The sequence below is a fragment of the Sapajus apella genome, unplaced genomic scaffold (assembly GCF_009761245.1).
Source record: "Sapajus apella isolate SASKATOON/1434 unplaced genomic scaffold, GSC_monkey_1.0 scaffold19, whole genome shotgun sequence".
In the NCBI taxonomy this organism is placed as follows: domain Eukaryota; kingdom Metazoa; phylum Chordata; class Mammalia; order Primates; family Cebidae; genus Sapajus; species Sapajus apella.
In genome coordinates, this window is record NW_022436959.1 from 21,865,773 (window position 1) to 21,887,150 (window position 21,378).

The window sequence follows — 21,378 nt, forward strand, 5'->3', positions numbered from 1 at the left end:
TGCAGTTTGAGAGACAAAGATTCCAAGAAAGGAAGTAGCTGTATTTGAAGTTGCTCTAGGGAAATCAAGCAGTTAGGTAATTAATTACTTGAGGAATTATCAAAGGGAAAAATTCTCAGAGCATCATTGACTTCAGAACTAGAAGAAATCTTGGAGATGATATATTTAAGTCATCTATTTTCAAAGCTATAAATATGAGTCTTAAAGGAGCCCACCACATCAGCACTGAACAAGGCCAGGTTGGAGCTTGAGTCCAATTTATTGTAATCTCTATCTTGAGTTTCTCTTGTGGTCCTTTTTACTATTAAGTCAATGCACCCAAGGTAACAAAGCAGCAAAAATCTATGTGAAATGAGGCCCACACTTGTTTTATTGTCATAATAATTTTTCTTTACAAACTGATGCCACATTGTTAGGGGCAAAAAAATGTGCTGAATAAGGAAATGAACATTGAGAATTCATGACAAGCTGCTAAATATTTTTGGAGGGAGAATGGGGGGACGTGCGTGGTGGGAAATTAGATATAGGGATCGTAAGTCAGCCTGGATTCTTGACTAGCGTTTTTAGGTCCCTTGGAAGACAGGAGAGATGTTTCAAGGGTCTGTGATGGTTAAAGTTTGTAAGAGGACTTTCCAGACATCAAAATTATTAAGCGAACTTCAGGTCTCTTCATTTTTCTTGAATCATTGGTTAAGATTCTCCCCACCAACATTGTTACATAAGGTCTATAATTTGGCAGTTACCAAGGTAACAATATGTTTTAGAACAAATAATAAATGGGCCACATCTTTGAAAAGAAAATTGATTTGTGAAATGAAATGTGAAATTAAGTTCAAAGTATATTTCTTCTGTATTATTCTGTATTATTTCAACTATGAAAATTAGAGCAGAAGAACTTTTAAAGAAGTTAGATAAAAATTCAACTTTCTAGAATTTCTAACGATATTATTTGCATTTTAAGCCAATTTTAAGCTTAATATTACCCACCAAAAAGAAGGGCTATTGATAGAGTGCCATTTTAAATAAGACTTCTTTGCTATACACTGCAATATGTGGTTTTGCATGACGCTTCAATCTTTGATTACATATCTTGCTATAATGTTTTAAGAATGATACTTTATCCAATTTGCTAATAATAAAATGTGTTTAAACTCGTGGATGTTATATAAAACATAACAGTGTCAGGATTACAACTTCATTTTTTCTGACATTCTAAAGTACCTGAATGCTGCAATTTAATATTTAAGGCAGAGCCACTATAGTGCTTGAAAAAGAAAATACTGAATCTGGATGGAACTCTAAAACAGAAAAAGAACATTAGGCATTAGACATGCAAAATCCCAACTAGTGAAATCTAAATAGAGTGTGGAATTCAGTTAATGCGAATGTACCTGTGGGTTTCTTAGTTGTGGCAAATGCAGAATAACAATGTGTTAGCAATAGTGGAAACCAAGTGAAGGACATATGATGACACTTTCAGAAGAGTTATCCTTGCAACATTTCTGAAAACACTAAATTATTATAAATAGTTTACTAAAAAACACAACTACATGTACATGTGTACATGTTTATACTCTGAGCCACCATACATTATATATATCTACCATAGAAAAAATATTAGAGTGAGCCATCAACAACAGACATTGCTTCCTGGGAATCCTAGAGTATTATAAAGAACAATAAATGTATCAGCCAATATTACTATTAATTGGGCATTATCCTAAAGACACTCCTCATTTTATCCCCGCACTTTGGAGTCCAAGGCGGGCAGATCATGAGGTCAAGAGATTGAGACCACCCTGGCCAACATGATGAAACCCCATCTGTATTAAAAAAAAACACAAAAATTAGCCAGGTGTGGTGGTGCGTGCCTGTAGCTGCAGCTACTTGGGAGACTGAGGCAGGAGAATTGCTTGAACCCAGGAGGCGGATGTTGCAGTGAGATGAGGTCACACCACTGCACTCCAGCCTGGCAACAGAGCAAGGTTCCATCTCAAAAAAAAAAGAGAGAGAGAAACTCTTTATTTTTTCATTTTTTGTCCCTCAACCTATCACCCACTGTTTCTTTTTCAGACCACAACTCTTAATAAAACTAAATCTGCCTATAGTTTAGAGAAAGAAATATAATAGACTCCTTATTACATGCAGAGCTAGTCAAAACTTGGTGACATCTCTCCAATTTAATCTTCCACACACCCCATTGTCATCCCATCTACAACTTAATGATTTTCACTTCTCTCAATCTGCCATACCATAATGCATTGTTATTTCTTTGCATATGCCATGACCTCTGCCTGGAAAATTATTTTCCATTTATCTCTGATTGTTCTATCCTTCAATTTTTTTTTTTTTTTTTAATAAAGAATCTCACTGTGTCACCCAGGGTATAGTGCAGTGGTGTGATCTTGGGTCACTGCAACCACCACCTCCCAGGTTCAAGCAATTATTTTCTCTGCTTCCTGAGTAGCTGGGATTATAGGAGAGCACCACCATACCCAATTAATTTTTTGTTTATTTTGGAGAAACAGGGTTTCACCATGTTGCCCAGGCTGGTCTCCAACTCCTGGCCTCAAGTGATTCACTCGCCTTGGCCTCCCAAAGTGCTGGGATTATAAGCATAAGACACTATGCCCTGGGAAGACTTTGTTCTTTTTCTTGGTTCCATAAAATCCTTGCATTTATCTATTGTAGTACTTAACATTTTTCATTATTGCTATTTATGTTGGCCTATAAACTTTGAGAGAAATGAGTCTATTTACTTTTCACTGCTGTATACCTAGTATATTTAAGTGTCTACTACAGAATTAGTGATTAACAAATGTATGTTTCATAAATGAATGAAATAAAAAGTACTGTAGTTGTCAAAATAAATTTGGCAATGGAAATATTTTTGCTAAATTAACTAGGCTCAGGTTAATGTGAAACTAATAAAGGGTACAATGTATGAAATAATTTAAATTTGCCATTTATTTAAATATTTTTATTTAACAGACCGTCCAAAAACTAGAGCATATGATATATTATTTATTTACCTTTGCAATAAAATATGTTTGAACATATTTGCTTCATCTATAAAGCTAGTATTGAACAGAAAATAATGAGTTACCTGCCTTCAAAGAATTTAGTATTTCTCTCAAAAGCATAATAAATTAATGACAAATGCACTTAATTTAAATTACTAGAGTGAGTGACTTTTTTAGCTCTGTCATATCTCTCCACCTTTAAAATTGCTTTGTTTTCTAGGTTGGTATTGAAATTAATTTTTAAGATTTAGCACAATATGTTTATAACATATTAGCAACCCTAAAAAAGGTAAATTTTCTCCACCATCAGAGAAAAGAAATACAATTATGCTGGATATGATGGCTCATGCTTCTAATCCTAGTACTTTGGGAGGCTGAGGCAGGTAAATCACTTGAGCCCAGGAGTTCAAGACCAACCTGGGCAATATCGCAAGATGCACACCTGTAGTCCCAGCTACTCAGGAGACTGAGTAAGATGTTAGGATCACTTGGGAGCTCAAGGCTCCATTTATTCATGGTGGCTCCACTGCATTCCAGCCTGGGTGACAGAGCAAGAAGCTCTTTCAAAAAGAAAGAAAAAGAGAGAGAGAAAGAGAAAGAAAGAGGAGGGAAGGGAAGGAGGGAAGGGAGGGAGGGAGGGAGGAAGGAAGGAAGGAAGGAAGGAAGGAAGGAAGGAAGGAAGGAAGGAAGGAAAGAAAAGAAATACAATTATAACATCAAATTATGAAACTCTCATTAAAACCATTATTATCATATATAGGGAATATATAAATCAATGATGATCTTATTTTTGAGCATAATAATTTAAAAATATATTCATTATATTTAAAAGACAGTAAAGAGCAATTGACTAGAAATAAAGAAAACTCCCATGCTAACTTAGTTATTTACTCACTTGGCTAATTTGAACCAATCAATTAATGTTTGAGTCTCAGTGATTTTGTGTATGAAGTAGACCTCTTAATATTTACTCTGCCTTCTCATGCAATTATTTTGAAGATAACTTTAAATTATGACTGTGGAAATTCTCTGCTATATATCAAGTATGATTCTTATATATGATATTATTTTTATATTACATATAAGACTGCAGAGAAACCTGAGTGAAATCTCAGATATTTTTATTACATTGTACTTCCTGCCAAACTACATAAGCAAAGACTGTTTTTCAATAGGTGGGAGTTGGAGTTATATAAAGACAAATGTGAACAAATAAAGATATAAGAAACTAACAACTTTGATGTAATGCATTTGAATGCACTGGGGATAAAATTCTCATAACTCTTTGTCACAGAAGGAAAGCATGCATTAAGCCCCCATGAAGTAAAGAAACAAAACTTCTCTCAGAACTTTGCCTCAGAACTCCAAGGCATTCCTTCTTCACCCTCAACCACCATTTAAAGATGACTAATAAGACAAAGTTTATGTCCATTAAAGAAATGAGGCTCTTGGATAGTTTGAATCATTGCTAGTATCAAAGACTAAAGCAAGCATGTGTCAGGAAAATGGAATTAATTATTCTGTAGCTAACAGAAACATTCAAAGTCATTTTGGAATTTGGTGAAAAATTATTCTCTGATTTTCCGTGTTTTCCTTTACAGAGATTTAATAGTCATTTGTAGTCCTTGTAATGAAGCATAAACAATGGGAAACCAATTGAGTTCTATCTAAGGCTGTATTGTCTTATTGCCACATATTTAAAATATTTAAGTGATTATTAAATTGTTGTTCTATTTTGATGGTGCATCACTCATTTTTTTCCATGCGTACTTTTGACTAGCAGGGCCAATCATGGTGGCAGAGGCTGGGGATATAAAGATAAGTAAGAAATGAGCCTGTGTTCTCAAAGTGATTGTTTTCCTTGGAGTGAATCATATAAGTGAACAGCCATTGCCACAAATTTTGAAGGTTTTGGAGAGACATGTTTGCACTGAGTACTCCTATAGGTCAAGATAAGCTTCACAGAAGAAATAAAGCTTGAACCAAACCTGTAATGAATAAAATTCTGCAGTGGAGAAGCTTGTAGATAGAAATTATGCAGAAGGACAACATCTGTAAAAACACAAAATTATAGAAAAATTTCATGAATTTAAGGAATAGCAGGAAAAATGTATGGCATGGGTATTAACTTCCTGGGGCTGCTGTAACAACATAACCATAGCTAGGTGGCTTAGAACAACAGAAATTTATTATCTTACAATCCTGAAAGCTGGAAGTCTGACATCAAGATGGCAGCAGGGTTAGTTCCCTCTCAGGGCTGTGAGGGAGAATCCGTTCCATGGCTCCCATCATGATTCTGGTGGTTTGCAGCTTTGGCTTTCCTTTTCTTGAAGATGCATCACTGAAATCTCTGCCTTCACCTTCGTGTGGCATTCTCCCTGTGTGCATGTCTGGCTCTGTGTCTAAATTTCCCCTTTATATAAGAAGACCAGTCCTCCTGGATTAGGGCCCACCTAATGAACTCATTTTAACTTGATTACCTCTGTAAAGTTGCTATTTCCAAATAAGATCACATTCTGAGGTACTGGGTACCAGGGTCTCACATATCATTTTAGTGAAAATCAATTCAACTCATAACAGTATGAATGTGGCTAGAATATGGGATGTATAACATGGTGGAATGGGGAAAAAAGGAAATGGTTAAATGCCAATAAATAGGACCAGAAAGATGGCCATAGTTTACTTAAAGATAAGGACTTTCTAAATAGAAACACAAACTCTTATTTCAAAATAAAATCTAAGTAGCTATGTCTTAAGGACAGAGATCAACACTCTCTATCTATAATCAGATAATTTTGATCTGTGTCATTACCAATCATAGACTTAAGGAATGTGGCACCTGTTAGTTGATTTTTCAGTCTTCAGTTTCTCAATTCTGATGAAAATTTTTTAATTGCTTTTTCTTTAAAGTAATATTATAAAAATAAATGAAAATAATACAAATATGTACATTAATAATGTTAATTAAATGTTTTTGAACTATTAAAATAGATGTAAATTCTGGAGTTCAAAAATTATCTTTTCACTTTTTTTAAGTAATTATACGTTTACTGTTTAGCCATTTGCTTAGCAGCATGCTTGTGTAATACTTTACTCTCTCACCTCTTACATTTTGTGCTTGTCATTGCCTTCTGATTTTACTTACTTTGTCCAACCTAAGATGACTATTTTCCATGACTCTGCAAAGCACAGTCCGCATCCTCTACTGAAATCCTCTGCTTTGACATCTTCAGGCAGTGAGTAAATCCAGTCATCTACCCTTTTCACTCCCACATCCAGATTGCTGTAGTCTTCCTCTGGCACCAAGTCAGTAGTTTGATGCCCCTTCACATATAGATTCAGATCCAGCTGACCCCTAAGCACTGTGCCATGAACTGGAGGCTGCTCTATTTTCTCCTTTTTACCTTGGAGAAACTCTTTAGAATTTCTTGGTCTCCTTAAGATCTCATCCCCACTATTGCCTCTTAAACATATTTAAAACTTCACAGAGAAGTGTGAGCTTTTTTTTTTTTTTTTTTTTCAGTTTTCCATCTCTGGTCTTCCCTGTTCATACATCTTCAATTAAAACTCATGAACTCACAAATAAACCTGCATTCTTACCTCTAGTTTTATAGAAAATGTTCACCTCTTTTCATTTGGTCTAATCCTTAAGTTAGTGACACTGCTTTCACCTTTTTTTTCTCTTGAACTTTCTCCTATCAACTGCTCTTGGCATTTTCTCTCTTCCTTTCAACCGACTCCTTCTGAATCCACCATAAATATAATCATGACTCTCTCATTAAAAAAATAAGCAGGTAGTATTTTTTCCCCTCATCGATTGTTTTATTCAAGGAATACATCCAGCTGTCTCAGAGAAACACAAAAGTAATCCCTCCTTTCATTTTGTTACCTCCTCTGGCTGATTCTTCAACTTACTAACTTGGGTTTGTGAGTTTGAGGTCTGTATTCCAGGCTACTGTTCTACTGATTCACACCTGCAAATTCTGTGTCACTTCTTTTTTTTCAATTCCTGTCTCGCTTGGACACTAACTGGGAGTCTTCTCTTTTCTCTCTCTCAAAAATTACTCATCATCACTGATGATGCTAGCTACTATATCTTTCCCACCTCTGAGACTGTCCTGGTTCGGCCTAATTTACTGCCACTCTTTCTTACTACTGATAGATTTGCATCTTTGGCTATCTTCCCACTGTGGAGAGATCTATCAGCTAAATAAAATTGATATTTGCATGACACCCATATCAACAAGTTCAACCGAGAGACTTCCTGATTCCCTGAGATGTAATTCCAGACAGGCATTTCCAAAAGCTTACTCAATAGCTTCTTGGAGATATACCTCATAGACCCCAACACAACATTCCCCAAGTTGAACTTTACAACCTACTCTTCCTCCTGTTCACTTTGTTGGTGAACAATATCACCAACACACAAGCCAGAAATCTGGGTGTCTTCTGACACTGCTATATACCTCTCAACTACTATGTTTGAATGACTGCCAAATCCTTAAATCTGTTGCATGTATTTTACCTCTCCATCCCCATGGCTACTGCTGTGAAAATCACTTTTCTCTGGGCTATTGAAATAGGCTCCAAATGTATTTTTATATTTTCTATTTCTTACATGCTTTAGGATGTGATTTCCTCATACCCAGTCTTCTTGAAATGGCTCCCTTCCTTGGTTTAGCCCATCTGAATTGTTTTTCTTGTTGGCTGTGGTGAGTCACAGACATACTGAAGACTCCCTGATGAAGGCCATCAATTGCTTCTTTAGAGAAATGCACACTCTCCCATAACACAGGCTCACACATTGTTATAGTGGCATCAGGGGATTCTGGATTCCATGGTCTGACAAGGAATCCGGTGGTCCAGCCTGATATTTAGCCACACTACTCTCCAACACCTTCTACAACACCAAATATGTATAGTTACCCCTAAATGCCTTGTTGTTTCTTGCTTCATGATATTGCCTCACACAACCTGTGCTTGCCACATTCCCTTAGTAAAAGAGTAAAATACTCTCGTTTTCTGTCTGTTAGCCTCAGATCACCTTCAGGTGTATACTTATTCTTTCCTCAAACCTATAGGTCTGGGTTGTTTCTTCCATCATAGCCCTATTATATATGACTTCTATACGACAATAAAATAACCTAGGGTAGACATTGTGATTTAAAGCTAAAGAAACAGATTTAGAATGGGCTTGCAGGCATGGTAGATTTGGATGTATTTGGTAAAAGGCACAATGTCCCTAATCCAGCTACCAAGTTACTCTGAGTTTGAGGAAGGAGAAATTTCTTCAATCAAGTTAGTACCATGTAAAGATTTATAACAGAAGTGGCCTTTAAATTGGTTTTATAAGCTATATAGGATTTGGAAATGCGAAGTTTGGAGGTAGAGAAGAAAAGTGAGAATTCTCCTACCTGGACCACATTTACTAAGCTGTTTTCAATAGTAAAAATTAGTACCTTGATGTGTCATTAGATTCTTTTTCTAGCACTGTATCAATCATAAGACGTTATCACTCATGTGATTCAAGTGAATTATTTCCTCACCTATATTTTTATTTTTTGTTAGAAATAAGATATTTTAGAATTCACAGTAAGCTTCTTTTTCCGTTGGTGAGTTCCTGGTTATATTTACTGATATGTAAGATTTAGCACATTGTTTCATAAAATGAGTTTTCAGAAAATCTAATCCTATGGAAAACTCATCAAGAAAGTATTCTGTGTTCTAATAGACTTGTGATTCACATTAGCACTGTAAAAGCTCTTAAAAGACCTGTGTTAAAGAAGCTTCACTTGTTTAATTTACCACTTCATGACTTATTTGATCATATAACCGCTTTTTCCATAATAGCTGTTACTATGTCAAGGGACGACTTCTCCACACATTGGGAAATTATAATGAACTATAAATATTAATCTGCTGTGCATAGTCTTTCCAAATAGAACTACTTATTAAGCATCCAAAATAAGTTGTTATATAGATAATATTTTTTCACTTCTGAAAGAGGATGTTCCAAAATACCTCTTAACTTAGAGGACTTATATATAGGCCATATATGTTTTGCAAGTATTTGCTATTTACCTATTGGGAGATAATTGTTTTGATATATTATGAAACAATCAAATCATAGTAGCACAGATCTTTTGGAACAAAAGGATAACTATATTTTAAATGGTCTTCCCCTCCACCACTAATTTCAGAAACGTGAAGCCCAGAGAACCTTAAGATCTTAGTGAATATCATGGAGCAAGTCTATAGTGGAACCATGGACTAAACATTGATCTCTTGAATGAAAGCCCAGTATTCTTTTCCTCACTAATCTAATCCGTTGCTTAATAATCCATTTATGTAAAAAAATTCTACCTGTGATGACAGTTGAAGTTTTTTATCACAAGTTTCAAAACAAGGACTAGATGCGTTTTTACATGCATAATCAGCTAAATATCCTTGAAATGACGCTTTTGCATAATTGAGAACAAAAGTTGTGAAATAATTTAAAAATGAAATTATAATATGCAGAACAAATGTTTTTAAAACATCCAGTCTTTCAGAAGCATAAACTCTATGAAATCAGAAATGGAAAGTGAAAGTCAGATTCATTGTATTCTTATTTGGTTAGTCTCTCATTTAATAAAACACTTCCTTCCAACATGAAAGCACTCTTGGGGATCAAAGTCATTAGCAGAACAAACAGATCATGCTCTTTAGTTAATTCTAACAAGTTCTGTGGTTTAATCATAAGTTATTTTTCCAAGGCAGAAGCATTTCTGTTTATTAGGTAATATGGACCTTTAAAATTCATTTTCACTTTAGTACTTTCTTCCTAATAACTTTGAATAAATTAAGAGATATGATGCCTTCAATCAACCATATAAAAACAAAGTTAATAGGAAAAATATATACTGTCCTCTCCTTATATGAAATTACTTTCATTATAATTTCACATTATTACTGAAAATGCCAGTTAATAATACAGAATTTGGGAGCTGTCAAAGGTATAAAATCATCCATTCCTATACTTTTTAACATAGAGTATTTGTGTGTATAAAAAAATCTCTTTAATGCCAGAAAATGCTTCCAACCTTTTCAAAATTAAAGAAATAACACACAACATACAATATTTTAACTAGACAGTATTAAATGCAAAATTGAAGTCCAGTGGCCTTAGCTCCAACATGTCTATAACTGTCTCACCATGTGGAAAATTAGTGTTGCAAAGTAAACATGGCAATAAAATATACAGTACATAGAATAAGATATATTTGCTGAAGAAATATATACTCAGAATATTGAATAATTAATAAAGCATTGAGAAATCATATATGCAGATAAATTTTCTTAAAATTTTATCTTTCAGATTTTCTACTCTCCCCTGGCCCTCTTCATACCCCCTTCAGTATATGCTGTTCATCTTCAGTTCAATCTTCTTTACCAACTTTGGATCCATACAGAGGTAAAACTTTTTTTTTAATCTTTGTAAGCTTTATACATAAACAGCCTGAAGCAATGTCCTGGAAATCCACTAGCAGCTGATTTATTGTGTCAGAAAAATCTTTGTCTGCCTTTTTTAAGCAGAAACATCTGTTCATTTTTATTCCTTTTTACTGAATATATATTGCAAAGTTTATAAGAAGCAATGAGGCCAGTTGGTCTCAATTAAATAAAACAATTTTTGAACTATTAAGTACCAAAACATTTTAATACTGTATTCAATATAATATCTTCCTGTATTACAGCTTATTAAACATAATTTACCAAGAGATGTTGAAATTCATTTCAATTTAGAGATATAAATTTGTATATATGTGTATGTAAATATATCTGTAATCTGTTGGAACTCTTTTGAAACTTCCTAAAAAATTTTATAGAAATTATGAAAATAATTTCTGATTGGAAAACTTGCTCTAACTACAGAGTTTACATTTTATTTAAATTTGTCCTGTGTATTGTTCGTTTTTTTTCCTCCAAAAAATGAAGAAATACAATTTTGGAGTCTTCTGTGACATATCAAATTGTCAGACTTGAATGTTTGCAGATAGGTTATTAGGCAGCTGATTGGTTTATGAACATTTGTACAAATCCTATTGCTAAAATATCAAAAATCACAGACCCAGAAAAATTCTTACCTATACACACAAGCACTCTTTTAAGCATTTGTTATTTATTGGAAGCCTTTGAAAGTTACTATAGGAAGCATGTTGACAGGTTTTGCAACGGGTTGAACAACACTACAAATCACAGCTGCATTATATGTGAAATTTTGATACAATAAGTATATTATTCCATTAACCTGCAGTATTTTATGCTACCGATTTACTTAGAATAAAGAGACTGTTACCATGACTTTGGACATATGTAGCATTATTTGAAGATCTGTCATGAAATAGTATTGTGTTTTATGATACTTGACATACATCAAGCACTCAGTACTACAACCATCTGAAAGAGTTGTTGTGGCCAATTCCGACTCTAGAGGTCAAAGACCAAATTTGTTTAAATCAGTGAAGGGAAGCTTTCTGATGATTTACATGGAGGGGTTAAGGGAGAATTACACTTTATAGCAGCTCTGCTCCAGGTCACGCCATGTGTTGGGTCAGGTATTAGTTTGGATACAGAACAATAGTGCCTCAGTCACTTTTTCCCTCTTCCTTTGTCCCTCTGAGAGGACCATGAGCTAGGCCTTGAGCTCCATTTCATGAAGTAAAGCAACAGTGGAGAAAAGCCACTGGTGAGACTCATTCCTGTTAGCTAAGAACCTCCAAGTGGCTTTATTTCCACTTCAAAAGCAATGCTTAGAACCTCTCCCTTGTGTTACACTTTATGCTTTTCAAAATACTTTACTATGTATGGGTTTCTACAGATGAACTGCATGGGAGGCAAGAACACTTCTTCTTAAATTCATGGTTTCGATCTTGGAAAATTAAATTGTATTACTAACCATGAAAACATTTCTGAAATATTTCTTAACTGTGCAGTTACATTAGTTTATTATATACAAGATAAGATCATTTATTTACAAATAGTAGAATTATTCAGGAAGGAGAGCCAAGAGATTGGACACCGTGACTGCTTCTGGAGAGAAAGACAAATGGTATAGGGGACATGAGTGGGGAGAAGTGTTAAGTATTTTTTAAAAATTATTTTTATTATTTGCTTGTCTTGCTGTTCAATAAAGAATTAATACACAGATTAATAGTAAAAAAAAAAAAATAAAAACTAAAAACAGCAGACTTTAGTCTAGAAAAATACTCACTTTATGTTTTCCTGTACTGTAAATTGTGTGAACCGCTTTAGGCACATGCGTACTGTTTAATATCAGGCATCATACTTGGATCTCCATTGATAGAAATGATATGTGAGCTGTAGAGCTGACAACGTTAGCCAAAGAGCCCTGTACATTCCTGAATAGAGTTTCATTCTTACCATTGCTTCACTTCTCCTAACAGCCATAAAAATCAGTTCTCACTAAAAGGGGAGTATGATCTTAAGAAGATACTGATTTTTTTGAAAGTGAAGAAAATTCAGATCTCTTAAAATCAATCACATTAGAATAATAGGAAGGAAGAAAACCTAAAACCACATGTTTGGAAGACTATGACAGAAAAAATAGGCCATAAAACACACTCAATATTTTATTGAAATTTTCTGTTTACTTTTGAGTTATTTTGATGAATGCACAAAGTCTAGGCTGGGGACAGTGGCTCTATGCCTGTAATCCTAGAAGTTTGGGAGGCAGAGGTGGGCAAATCAGCTGAGGTCAGGAGTACAAGATGAGCCTGGTCAACATACTAAAACCCCATCTCTACTAAAAATACAAAAATTAGCCGGGCGTGGTAGTTCCTATGCACACCTGTAGTTCTAGCTACTTGGAATGCTAAAGTGGAATAATTGCTTGAACTTGGGAGGTGGATGTTGCAGTGAGTCAAAATCCTGCCACTGCACTCCAGCCTAGGTGACAGAGTGAGACTCCTTCTCAAAAAAAAAAAGAAAGAAAGAAAAAGAAAAGATAAACAAAGAAACAAAATCTATTGCCATCCTCTTTTTTTGAAAGTTATAAAACATTTGGCTTAAAATTCTACTCTGTTGCTTAATTTTTGTGACTATGTTTTTGTTTGTGTATTGTTCATGGATATAAAGTCTACAGCACATATTCACTTATACTTTTTTCTCGTGAATTCACTAAAGACAGTAAGAAAACCTTTTTATTTAATACATGTTTTTAACTTAGAACTGTGGAATGTTTTAAGTATTTTTTGAGGTGTCAGTTGTTATTTGGATGTCAGCTGAGTTTATACAATACAGTAACAATCGTATAATGATACTATTACACTATTACCTTTTTTTTCTTGAATTTATTGTCATTGTTTATGTACATATCATGTGATGCTTGAGTAGAGAAATGTAGCAGAGAAACAACTTAATTATTTGATATTGAAGATTTGAACCATCTGATTAAATGATTTTTATAGTGCTAAATTAAAACCTCTAAATGAAACATTATGCCAACATTACAAATACAAGGAGTGATCTCTTTATATACCAATATAGACAGACCTCCAAATAAATCAAGGTACATTACAAGATATAGCAGATCCTAATATTTATTTTAAAAGGAGAGAAAACAACTATATATTTTGTACATTCTGTTATGCATAAAATGTTCAGAGAAAGACACTATGTGTAGCCCGTGGTTTTCCTGTGGTAAGCAGTATATGAGATGGCTGAGAGATAAGGATCACAGTGAGACACTAACATTAATTTTATCCATTCTAATTTGGGTGAAGAGTAATCTCTCTGCAGTAGTATTTCTCTAATAACTAATGATGCTGAACAACTTCTCATGTATTTATTGGATGTTGCTTCATTTATTTGCTTTAATGAACTGTCTATTCAAGGTCTTGCCTACATTTTATTGGGTTGTTTGCCTAATTGATTTACTTGAATGGCTTATAGATTTGGGAGACAAATATTATGTCAGATACATGTATTAAAAATATTCCCTTGGCCGGGTGCAGTGGCTCACGCCTGTAATCCCAGAACTTTGGAAGGCCAAGGTGGGTGGATCACGAGGTCCGTAGATGGAGACCATCCTGGCTAACACAGTGAAACCCCATCTCTACTAAAAATACAAAAAAATTAGCCAGACATGGTGGTGGGTGCCTTTAATCCTAGCTACTCAGGAGGCTGAGGCAGGAGAATAGAGGTTGCAGCGAGCTGAGATCACACCACTTCACCCCATCCTAGGCAACAGAGCAAGACTCCATTCCATCTCAAAAAAAAAAAAATCCTCAGTTTGGAACATGTCATTTTATATTTTATTCCTAATGACTTTTCATAAGCAGAAATATTGAATTTTGAAGTTCACTATATTTTATTTTATTTTTTAATATTTTCTCTAAGAAATCTTTGCCTATCAGAAACGCTGAAAGATAGTCTTCTAGGATTACTGTTGAAACCTTAGAGTTTTAACTTTTACCTTTACTCTGTGATATTCTTGAATTAACTATTACATGTGGTATGAGGTAGAAATCAAGATGCCTGATTTCTATTTACATAACCACAACTATAGCCACATTTATTATAGAGTCTTTAAAAAAATTCATTAGATGTTCTTGGTGACTTGTTGAAAAAAAGTCAACCACATATGGTGGGATCTATTTTTAGACTCTTACTCACTTTTATTGATGTGTGTGTTTTCCTTTATACCAATTCCTTAATTTATTGATTATCATAGCTTTCAAGGATGCATTGTTCACACGTTTGTAAAATAATCTGTTTAATTTTCTCTAGAATTTTTGTCATGCATAATTTTGTGGTCTTTGAACAAAGACAGCTTTATTGCTTTTTTTTTTTTTTCCTGTATTTGTGCTTTTTTTTTCTTGCCTTATTGCTCTGGCAAGGAACTAAATGGTATAAGATAGAAGTGGCTAAAGTGAGATGTAGGCATCCTCTACTGACTTGTTCTCTCTCTCTGTCTCTCTCCGCCCAATCCTTTCTTCCTCTCTTCGTGTGTGTGTGTGTGGGGGGGGGGGGTTCTCTAGGAATTAAATATGCATTCCTATCATATTCTGCTTTGAATTAATATAAATAATACTTATAAATGTAAGAATGTTATAGTAATATAATTCCATCTATACCCAACCTTTTAGCTAGCATTCTCACATATGCTAATCTTTCACATTATAAATCCGAAAATATTATTATTCTACATTTAGTCAGTTATATTTAAAGCAATTAAGAAGATAAAATAGTTAATCTTCTGTATTTACCCAGATATTTACCTTATAATAGTCTTCATTCTTTCCATTAATCTTAAGGGAAGTTAAGGGATCTTGGTCATGTTTTTCTTAAACATTGTTTCTGTCCCTTTCTCTTTCTCCTCTCCTCTGAGAACATCAATTACCTGTGTATTAGACTGCATGATATTACCTCAGAGATCAGTAATGCTCTGTAATTTTTAGGATTTTACTTTCTCTTATATTCAGATTGAATAACTTACATTAATTTGTCTTCAAGTTTATTTAATCTTTTACCTACTTTCTCCAATCTGCTATTGAATACATTCAGTAGATTCCTCACATTAGATATTATACATTTATGTTCTAGAATTTCCATTTTTTATATAAGCAGTTTTTATTTTTCTGCTGAGAGTCTCTTTCACTTATTGTGACGGTTTTGCCTTTATCTCCTAAATATAATAATTATTTGAAAATTCTTGTCTGCTAATTCCAATATCTGGTTCGTATCCAGCTCTACTTCATTTGACTGTTGTTTTTTTGCTTGATATGAATTACATTTGTGTTTTTTCTTTGTATGTCTAATAATTTATTTTTAAGATTACATGTAAATCTTTATGGCAATTTTATTATAAAGACTCTAGATTTTGTTTTTCCATCTGACATTCCTTATTATTATTCTAAGATGTGGTGAAATCATTGGCTAACTGCCCTGTGTTTTTGGAGACTTTGCCTTATACATTGTTAGGATATATGGGTTTTTTGGGCAGTGTCTTCAGTCTTAGGGCATATCCCTTATCCTCAGTGGTCTTCAATCTTAGGACGAGCCTTCTCTCTTTTTTTTTTTTTTTTTTTTCTTTGATAATGAAATGCTGGAGGTGTTTACAAAGCCCCTCCCACTTGGCAGGATTTGAACTCTAAATTCTCTTTTGCTAGCAACAGACAGCAATTGAAATCACTGCTCAGCAATTTTCCAGCTTTTCAACCTCCAGGTTTTTCTTCAGGTTCCTTAGTGCCTTGCCCTGCATATGAGTAATTTAAGAGTTGGCCACACTTTGAGGGCAAGTTGTATGCAGACACTATGGCCCTTTTTCTATGGTCCCTATCTTTCTGAGATTTTTCCCCTTATATTTCCAGTCACCTTTGCATCCTAAAATTTTACCTGTGACTCCTAACCTAGTGCATACACTGCCCACTCAGTGATGTAACTGACAAACTATCAGGAAAACAGATTCTTCTCAGCAACACTCTACACTTAAATAATTGCCCCAATTAATCCTTTTGTCTGGAGATATATTTACGATAGACCTAAACAGTAAAGGGCAATAGAAATTAGAGTATAGGAGAGCTGCAAGGATGCAATGTGCAAAATGAGAAAGCATAGACATGTGAAGCAGGATTATGAATATAAACAATAAGATAATAAAAACCAGAACTTTTCAAAAGCTAACAGATATAGAGAAGAATATAGCAGCAAATGCAATCTAGTGGCAGCAGGATGAGCAGAGACTTAGGAGATTTGACTTCTAAGGACACAGATAATAGAGTGTATTGCTTATTGCCTTTTTGTATTCAAAATTACTGTTTTATTGGAAGTCTAAGAGTATCTAATCTTCAAAATTATGTTAAATCTACTCAAGATCTGGTTATGAGTAAAGATTTATGTCTTTTTAAGTAGCTATCTCCATTTTATTTATCTTTTAAATAACACGTCATGAAAGAAAAAATACATACTATTTGTGATGAATTTTAAGTAGTGATTGCAGAGAAACATGTTTAGTGAATATCAAATTTCTATAGCTGTTATTTTACCATTTGTGTAGATAGGAAATGTGTTGGAATTATAATCTAGTTGGCAAGTATTTGTTAACAAATTAAATATTTATTTTGTGTAAGGAAATGTCACTTGAGAGATTTTTAAAAATATTTCATATACAATGATTATAAAAAATACGAACATTGTAAACACACAATTGGTTATCTTGTGCTTTTTTAAAAAACAAGTTATATTGCAAGTAAGTAATATCATTTCTATACAGTAAACTGCAGTTTTCATTTTGTGGCCTTTGGGATTAAAGTTCCTGAGTTCAACTCCTAATTTTATTTGTTACTGTGACTATGAAATTGCACAGAGTTCTTTACCTTCTTGTGCTTTAGTTTCCTCCTATGTAAAATGAGGATAATAACCATACAAAGTTCATAGTCTGTTTTCTGTTGCCGTAATAGAATACCACAGACTGGGTAATTTATAAAGAACAGAAGTTTATTTGGCTCAAAGTTCTAGAGGCTACACCTGGTGAGGGCCTTCATGCTGGGATATAATATGGCAGAGGGGAAGCAAGCATGCAATACAGAGAGCAAATAGGGTCCAAATTTATCCTTTTATCAGAAGCCCACTCTTCAAATAACTAACTCACTGCCCATTTATGCAGTAATAGTATTAATAAATTCACGAAGACAAAAACCCTCGTGACCTAATCACCTCTTAAAGATCCCAACTCTTAATTCGCTCACAATAGCAAGTTTCAACGTAAGTTTTGGAGAAGACATTCTACCATAGTGTATACATTGTTGTGAGGATTAAAAAAGGTAGTTCATGTTTCAATCTAACAATAAAAATAATGCTTGAAACTAAAGCACAAGAAGGTAAAGTAGGTAAAGAGCTCTGCCCAGGTTCATAGTCTTAGTAACAAACAAAGTCAAGTGTTGAACTCAGGCAGTTTAATCCCAAAGGCTGCAAAATGAAAGATGCAGTTTATGTTATAGAAATGATATTGCTTACTTGTAATTTATCACACAGAAAGTACTTAAAAATGTTTTCAGTTTTGTTTGTTGCTGTTGTCTTTTTTGAAATCTAGATACCTGTTTTACTGTATGTCACTTATTAATCACTCTTAGCTATCATGATTATTCATGTATATTTTATGACATAATTTTAATGCAATATATTTTTTGTTTAATATGAATTATTAATATGAATAAATGCAGTCAGATTTAAGACTTAAATAAATAATTAATCCCAAACTTACTTTAGGCAAAAATTGCATTGTTAACTATAAAAGTTTGGGATTCTAATCATAAAGTACATTGTTAGGGTTTTTTTGTTATTTATTTTTTCTGATCTATAAACTGATTAATATACAGATTATTACATTTGATAAGTTCAACATAGTTTTAAAAATATTTCGATTATTGTGGTCAACAGATATTTAGTGAGTATCTATTGCACTCCTAGACTTGTGTGTAGTCACAAGAAAAAAAAAATTAAATGGTGGAAAATGAGTTATAATTTTCTTTTTTTTGAGACGGAGTTTCGCTCTTGTTGCCCAGGCTGGAGTGCAATGGCGCGATCTCGGCTCACCGCAGCCTCCGCCTCCTGGGTTCAGGCAATTCTCCTGCCTCAGCCTCCTGAGTAGCTGGGATTACAGGCACGCACCACCATGCCCAGCTGATTTTTTGTATTTTTAGTAGAGATGGGGTTTCACCATGTTGACCAGGATGGTCTCGATCTCTTGACCTCGTGATCCACCCGCCTCGGCCTCCCAAAGTGCTGGGATTACAGGCTTGAGCCACCGCGCCCGGCCCGAGTTATAATTTTCTTCATGAAGAAGAAGTAGCTAATTTTGAAGGATATATTTTAAAAGGACTGAAGTTTAGAAGCACAGTAACAGTGATCTTAGCCCAAGAATTCTGTTACTTCTCGTGACTGAGAATTGGTCTGACATATTCCAAAGAAAATTTAATAAGTATCATTGCTATTTCTTTCTTTCATTGGCTAAGGGCAAGATCAGTTGTAACCCTTCCTGTACCAAATAACTGTGTAAAATTTACCTGCATTCAGTTCCTCCCTCTTAAAATCTAACCTATTTTCAGAGGCCAGTCCTGATGAAAATACTTTGGTGATATTCTGTTGCTTACTGAATAAAGTCTAAATGTCTTTCATTTCATGTTCTTTGTGTACCACCTTCTAATTATATCTCTTAGTCTACATCTCATTACTTTCCATACTGTGCAGCTCAATAAAACTGGACAATTTCCCATTTCCCAAATTCATCTGTTATCCAATTTTTGCAGTTTCTCTTCTTTCCATATTTTCCATATGCTATTATTCTATACATTCTTTAAGGCCCAACTCAAATTCTTCCTTTTCCAGAGAATGTTTCCCCTGTTAAGAACAAACTACTACCTAGCTCAGACCATGTGTTAGTCATTATGGCAAACATTTTACATGTATTTGATTATTTAATTATCACACAACCCATGGTCCCCATTCAAAGTGAGGGAACAGCTATATTCAGGTTCTATAACTTGTCTACTATTGTTGCAGCTAGTTAATAGCAGAACCATGATTCAAAGCCTGGTAAACAATTCTCTCTCCTTTCCTCCTCTGAAATCCCGTATCATTGGTTTTACATCTCTTGGGGCTAGGGTGTCATGTCTCAGCTTGCTTGGAATGGCCCCAATGTGTACCTTTTTTTCTGGAATAATTGTTAATAGCACAACCTTTCACTCTTAAAGCATTCACTATACACTGATTGAGTTTCCTGCTAAATAGTCCTTTAATATCTCTCACTCTTTCCATTTCTATTACCCTACCTTAATTTATACTCCTTCATCAATTACATAGATGGTTACAATAGAATTCTACTTTTTTTACACCTACACACTCTGCCCTCGCCTATGTATTTTTATACAACAATTGTCGTTATTTTAGAACCCAAATAATAATAGGATACTACTAACATGAAAAAAAATTCTTAAATGAACTTCTGTTGCCTCCAAGATAAAATCAAAACCCTTAAATTCATGAATAGATTTCAGGGCTCTTAGAAAATGACCCTTGTTTACAACTCCCATCCCATCCCATAAGTCAGCCAGTACAACTAAACTGCCCAGCTGCTTTCTCTCTAAGCAGATGAAATTCTTAGGCGTTATCTGTATTTGCACATGCTCTCTCTATGATAACCTTTTTTCAAACATTCTTCACGACACGACCCGATTACCACTTACTGTGGAACACCTTTCTTTTACCTCCTAGTAAGAGCTCGATGCACTCTTCTTTACACTACCTCTGTGTGTATTTCTATTTCCATATTGGTAGTTAAGAGTTAAGAACATGAGCTTTGCTTGGACATAAATGAGATAACGCATTCCTTTCTGCACATGGGAAGCATCCAATTATTAAAAATAGTAGTGAAGTTTAATTCTATGCCACTGTGTTGTATTTGCTGTTTAACTCTCTGTCTCTCCCGTTATTCTCCAGATTCCATGATAGCAAAAATATGTTTCTCATTTATTATGTTACTGTAAGTGTTGGCATGTATATGAACATATGCTACACATACAAATATATGCACACTACATATAAATTTTAATAAGTATTGTGTTTAAATTAAAAATGTGTACCAATTACTGATAATTATTGCTAGTGTTAAATATTGATAAAAAATAAGTATGGGTTTCAGATCAATATTTCTCATACCTTAACATATTCTTAGCAATATTTGCTACTACCATGAATCAGCATATCCAAAATATATGTTATTATGGCTTTTATCACCTTAAATCATCTACTCTTCTACTTTGCTTCCATTTTTCTGGTCAACATCAAGATCAAATATTGATGTCACCTTTGGCTTCTTGATCTCTCTTGTAGCCCATCTTTAATGTGAGTCCTATACATTTCTAGTTCTCTGTAAAATAATATCTCCTTCTATTGTATAGTTACCTTTTCAGGTAATTCATCATCCCCTTGCTTATTCATGTATATATTTCTAGTGTTTATCCAAATATAATGGAGTATATACATACATATATATATATATATATATATATATGCATATATGTATTCCAAGCAAAGAAGCCACCTAAGTCTTCTGACCTGAACTGGCCCCCTTGCCACTAACAATTTGAGGATCACACCCTCCTGTTAGAATCTGCTGGCTTGTAATGACTGTTTCCTAACAGAAAAAAAAAAAAAAAAAAGAACCAATAAAACTCTGGAAGAGTTTTATTGAGCTACCTGAACCTGGACTGTCTAAAAATTCATGAATTTTTATTTTAAAAAAAAGTCTATTGTGAAAGGATTGGAATTTGGGCTCTCAAATACAAGGAATATG

At 34.1% G+C, this 21,378-nt stretch overlaps 1 protein-coding gene across 2 annotated transcripts in view; it reads left to right on the forward strand.

The window, feature by feature from the left end:
• Positions 1-21,378, forward strand: part of AGMO (alkylglycerol monooxygenase) — a 342,064-nt gene that overhangs the window by 128,602 nt on the left and 192,084 nt on the right. For both annotated transcript variants that reach the window (XM_032287062.1, XM_032287061.1), the window contains exon 5: positions 10,381-10,476. In XM_032287062.1, the coding sequence (XP_032142953.1) occupies positions 10,381-10,476 (96 nt within the window). The remainder of the gene's footprint in view (positions 1-10,380; positions 10,477-21,378) is intronic.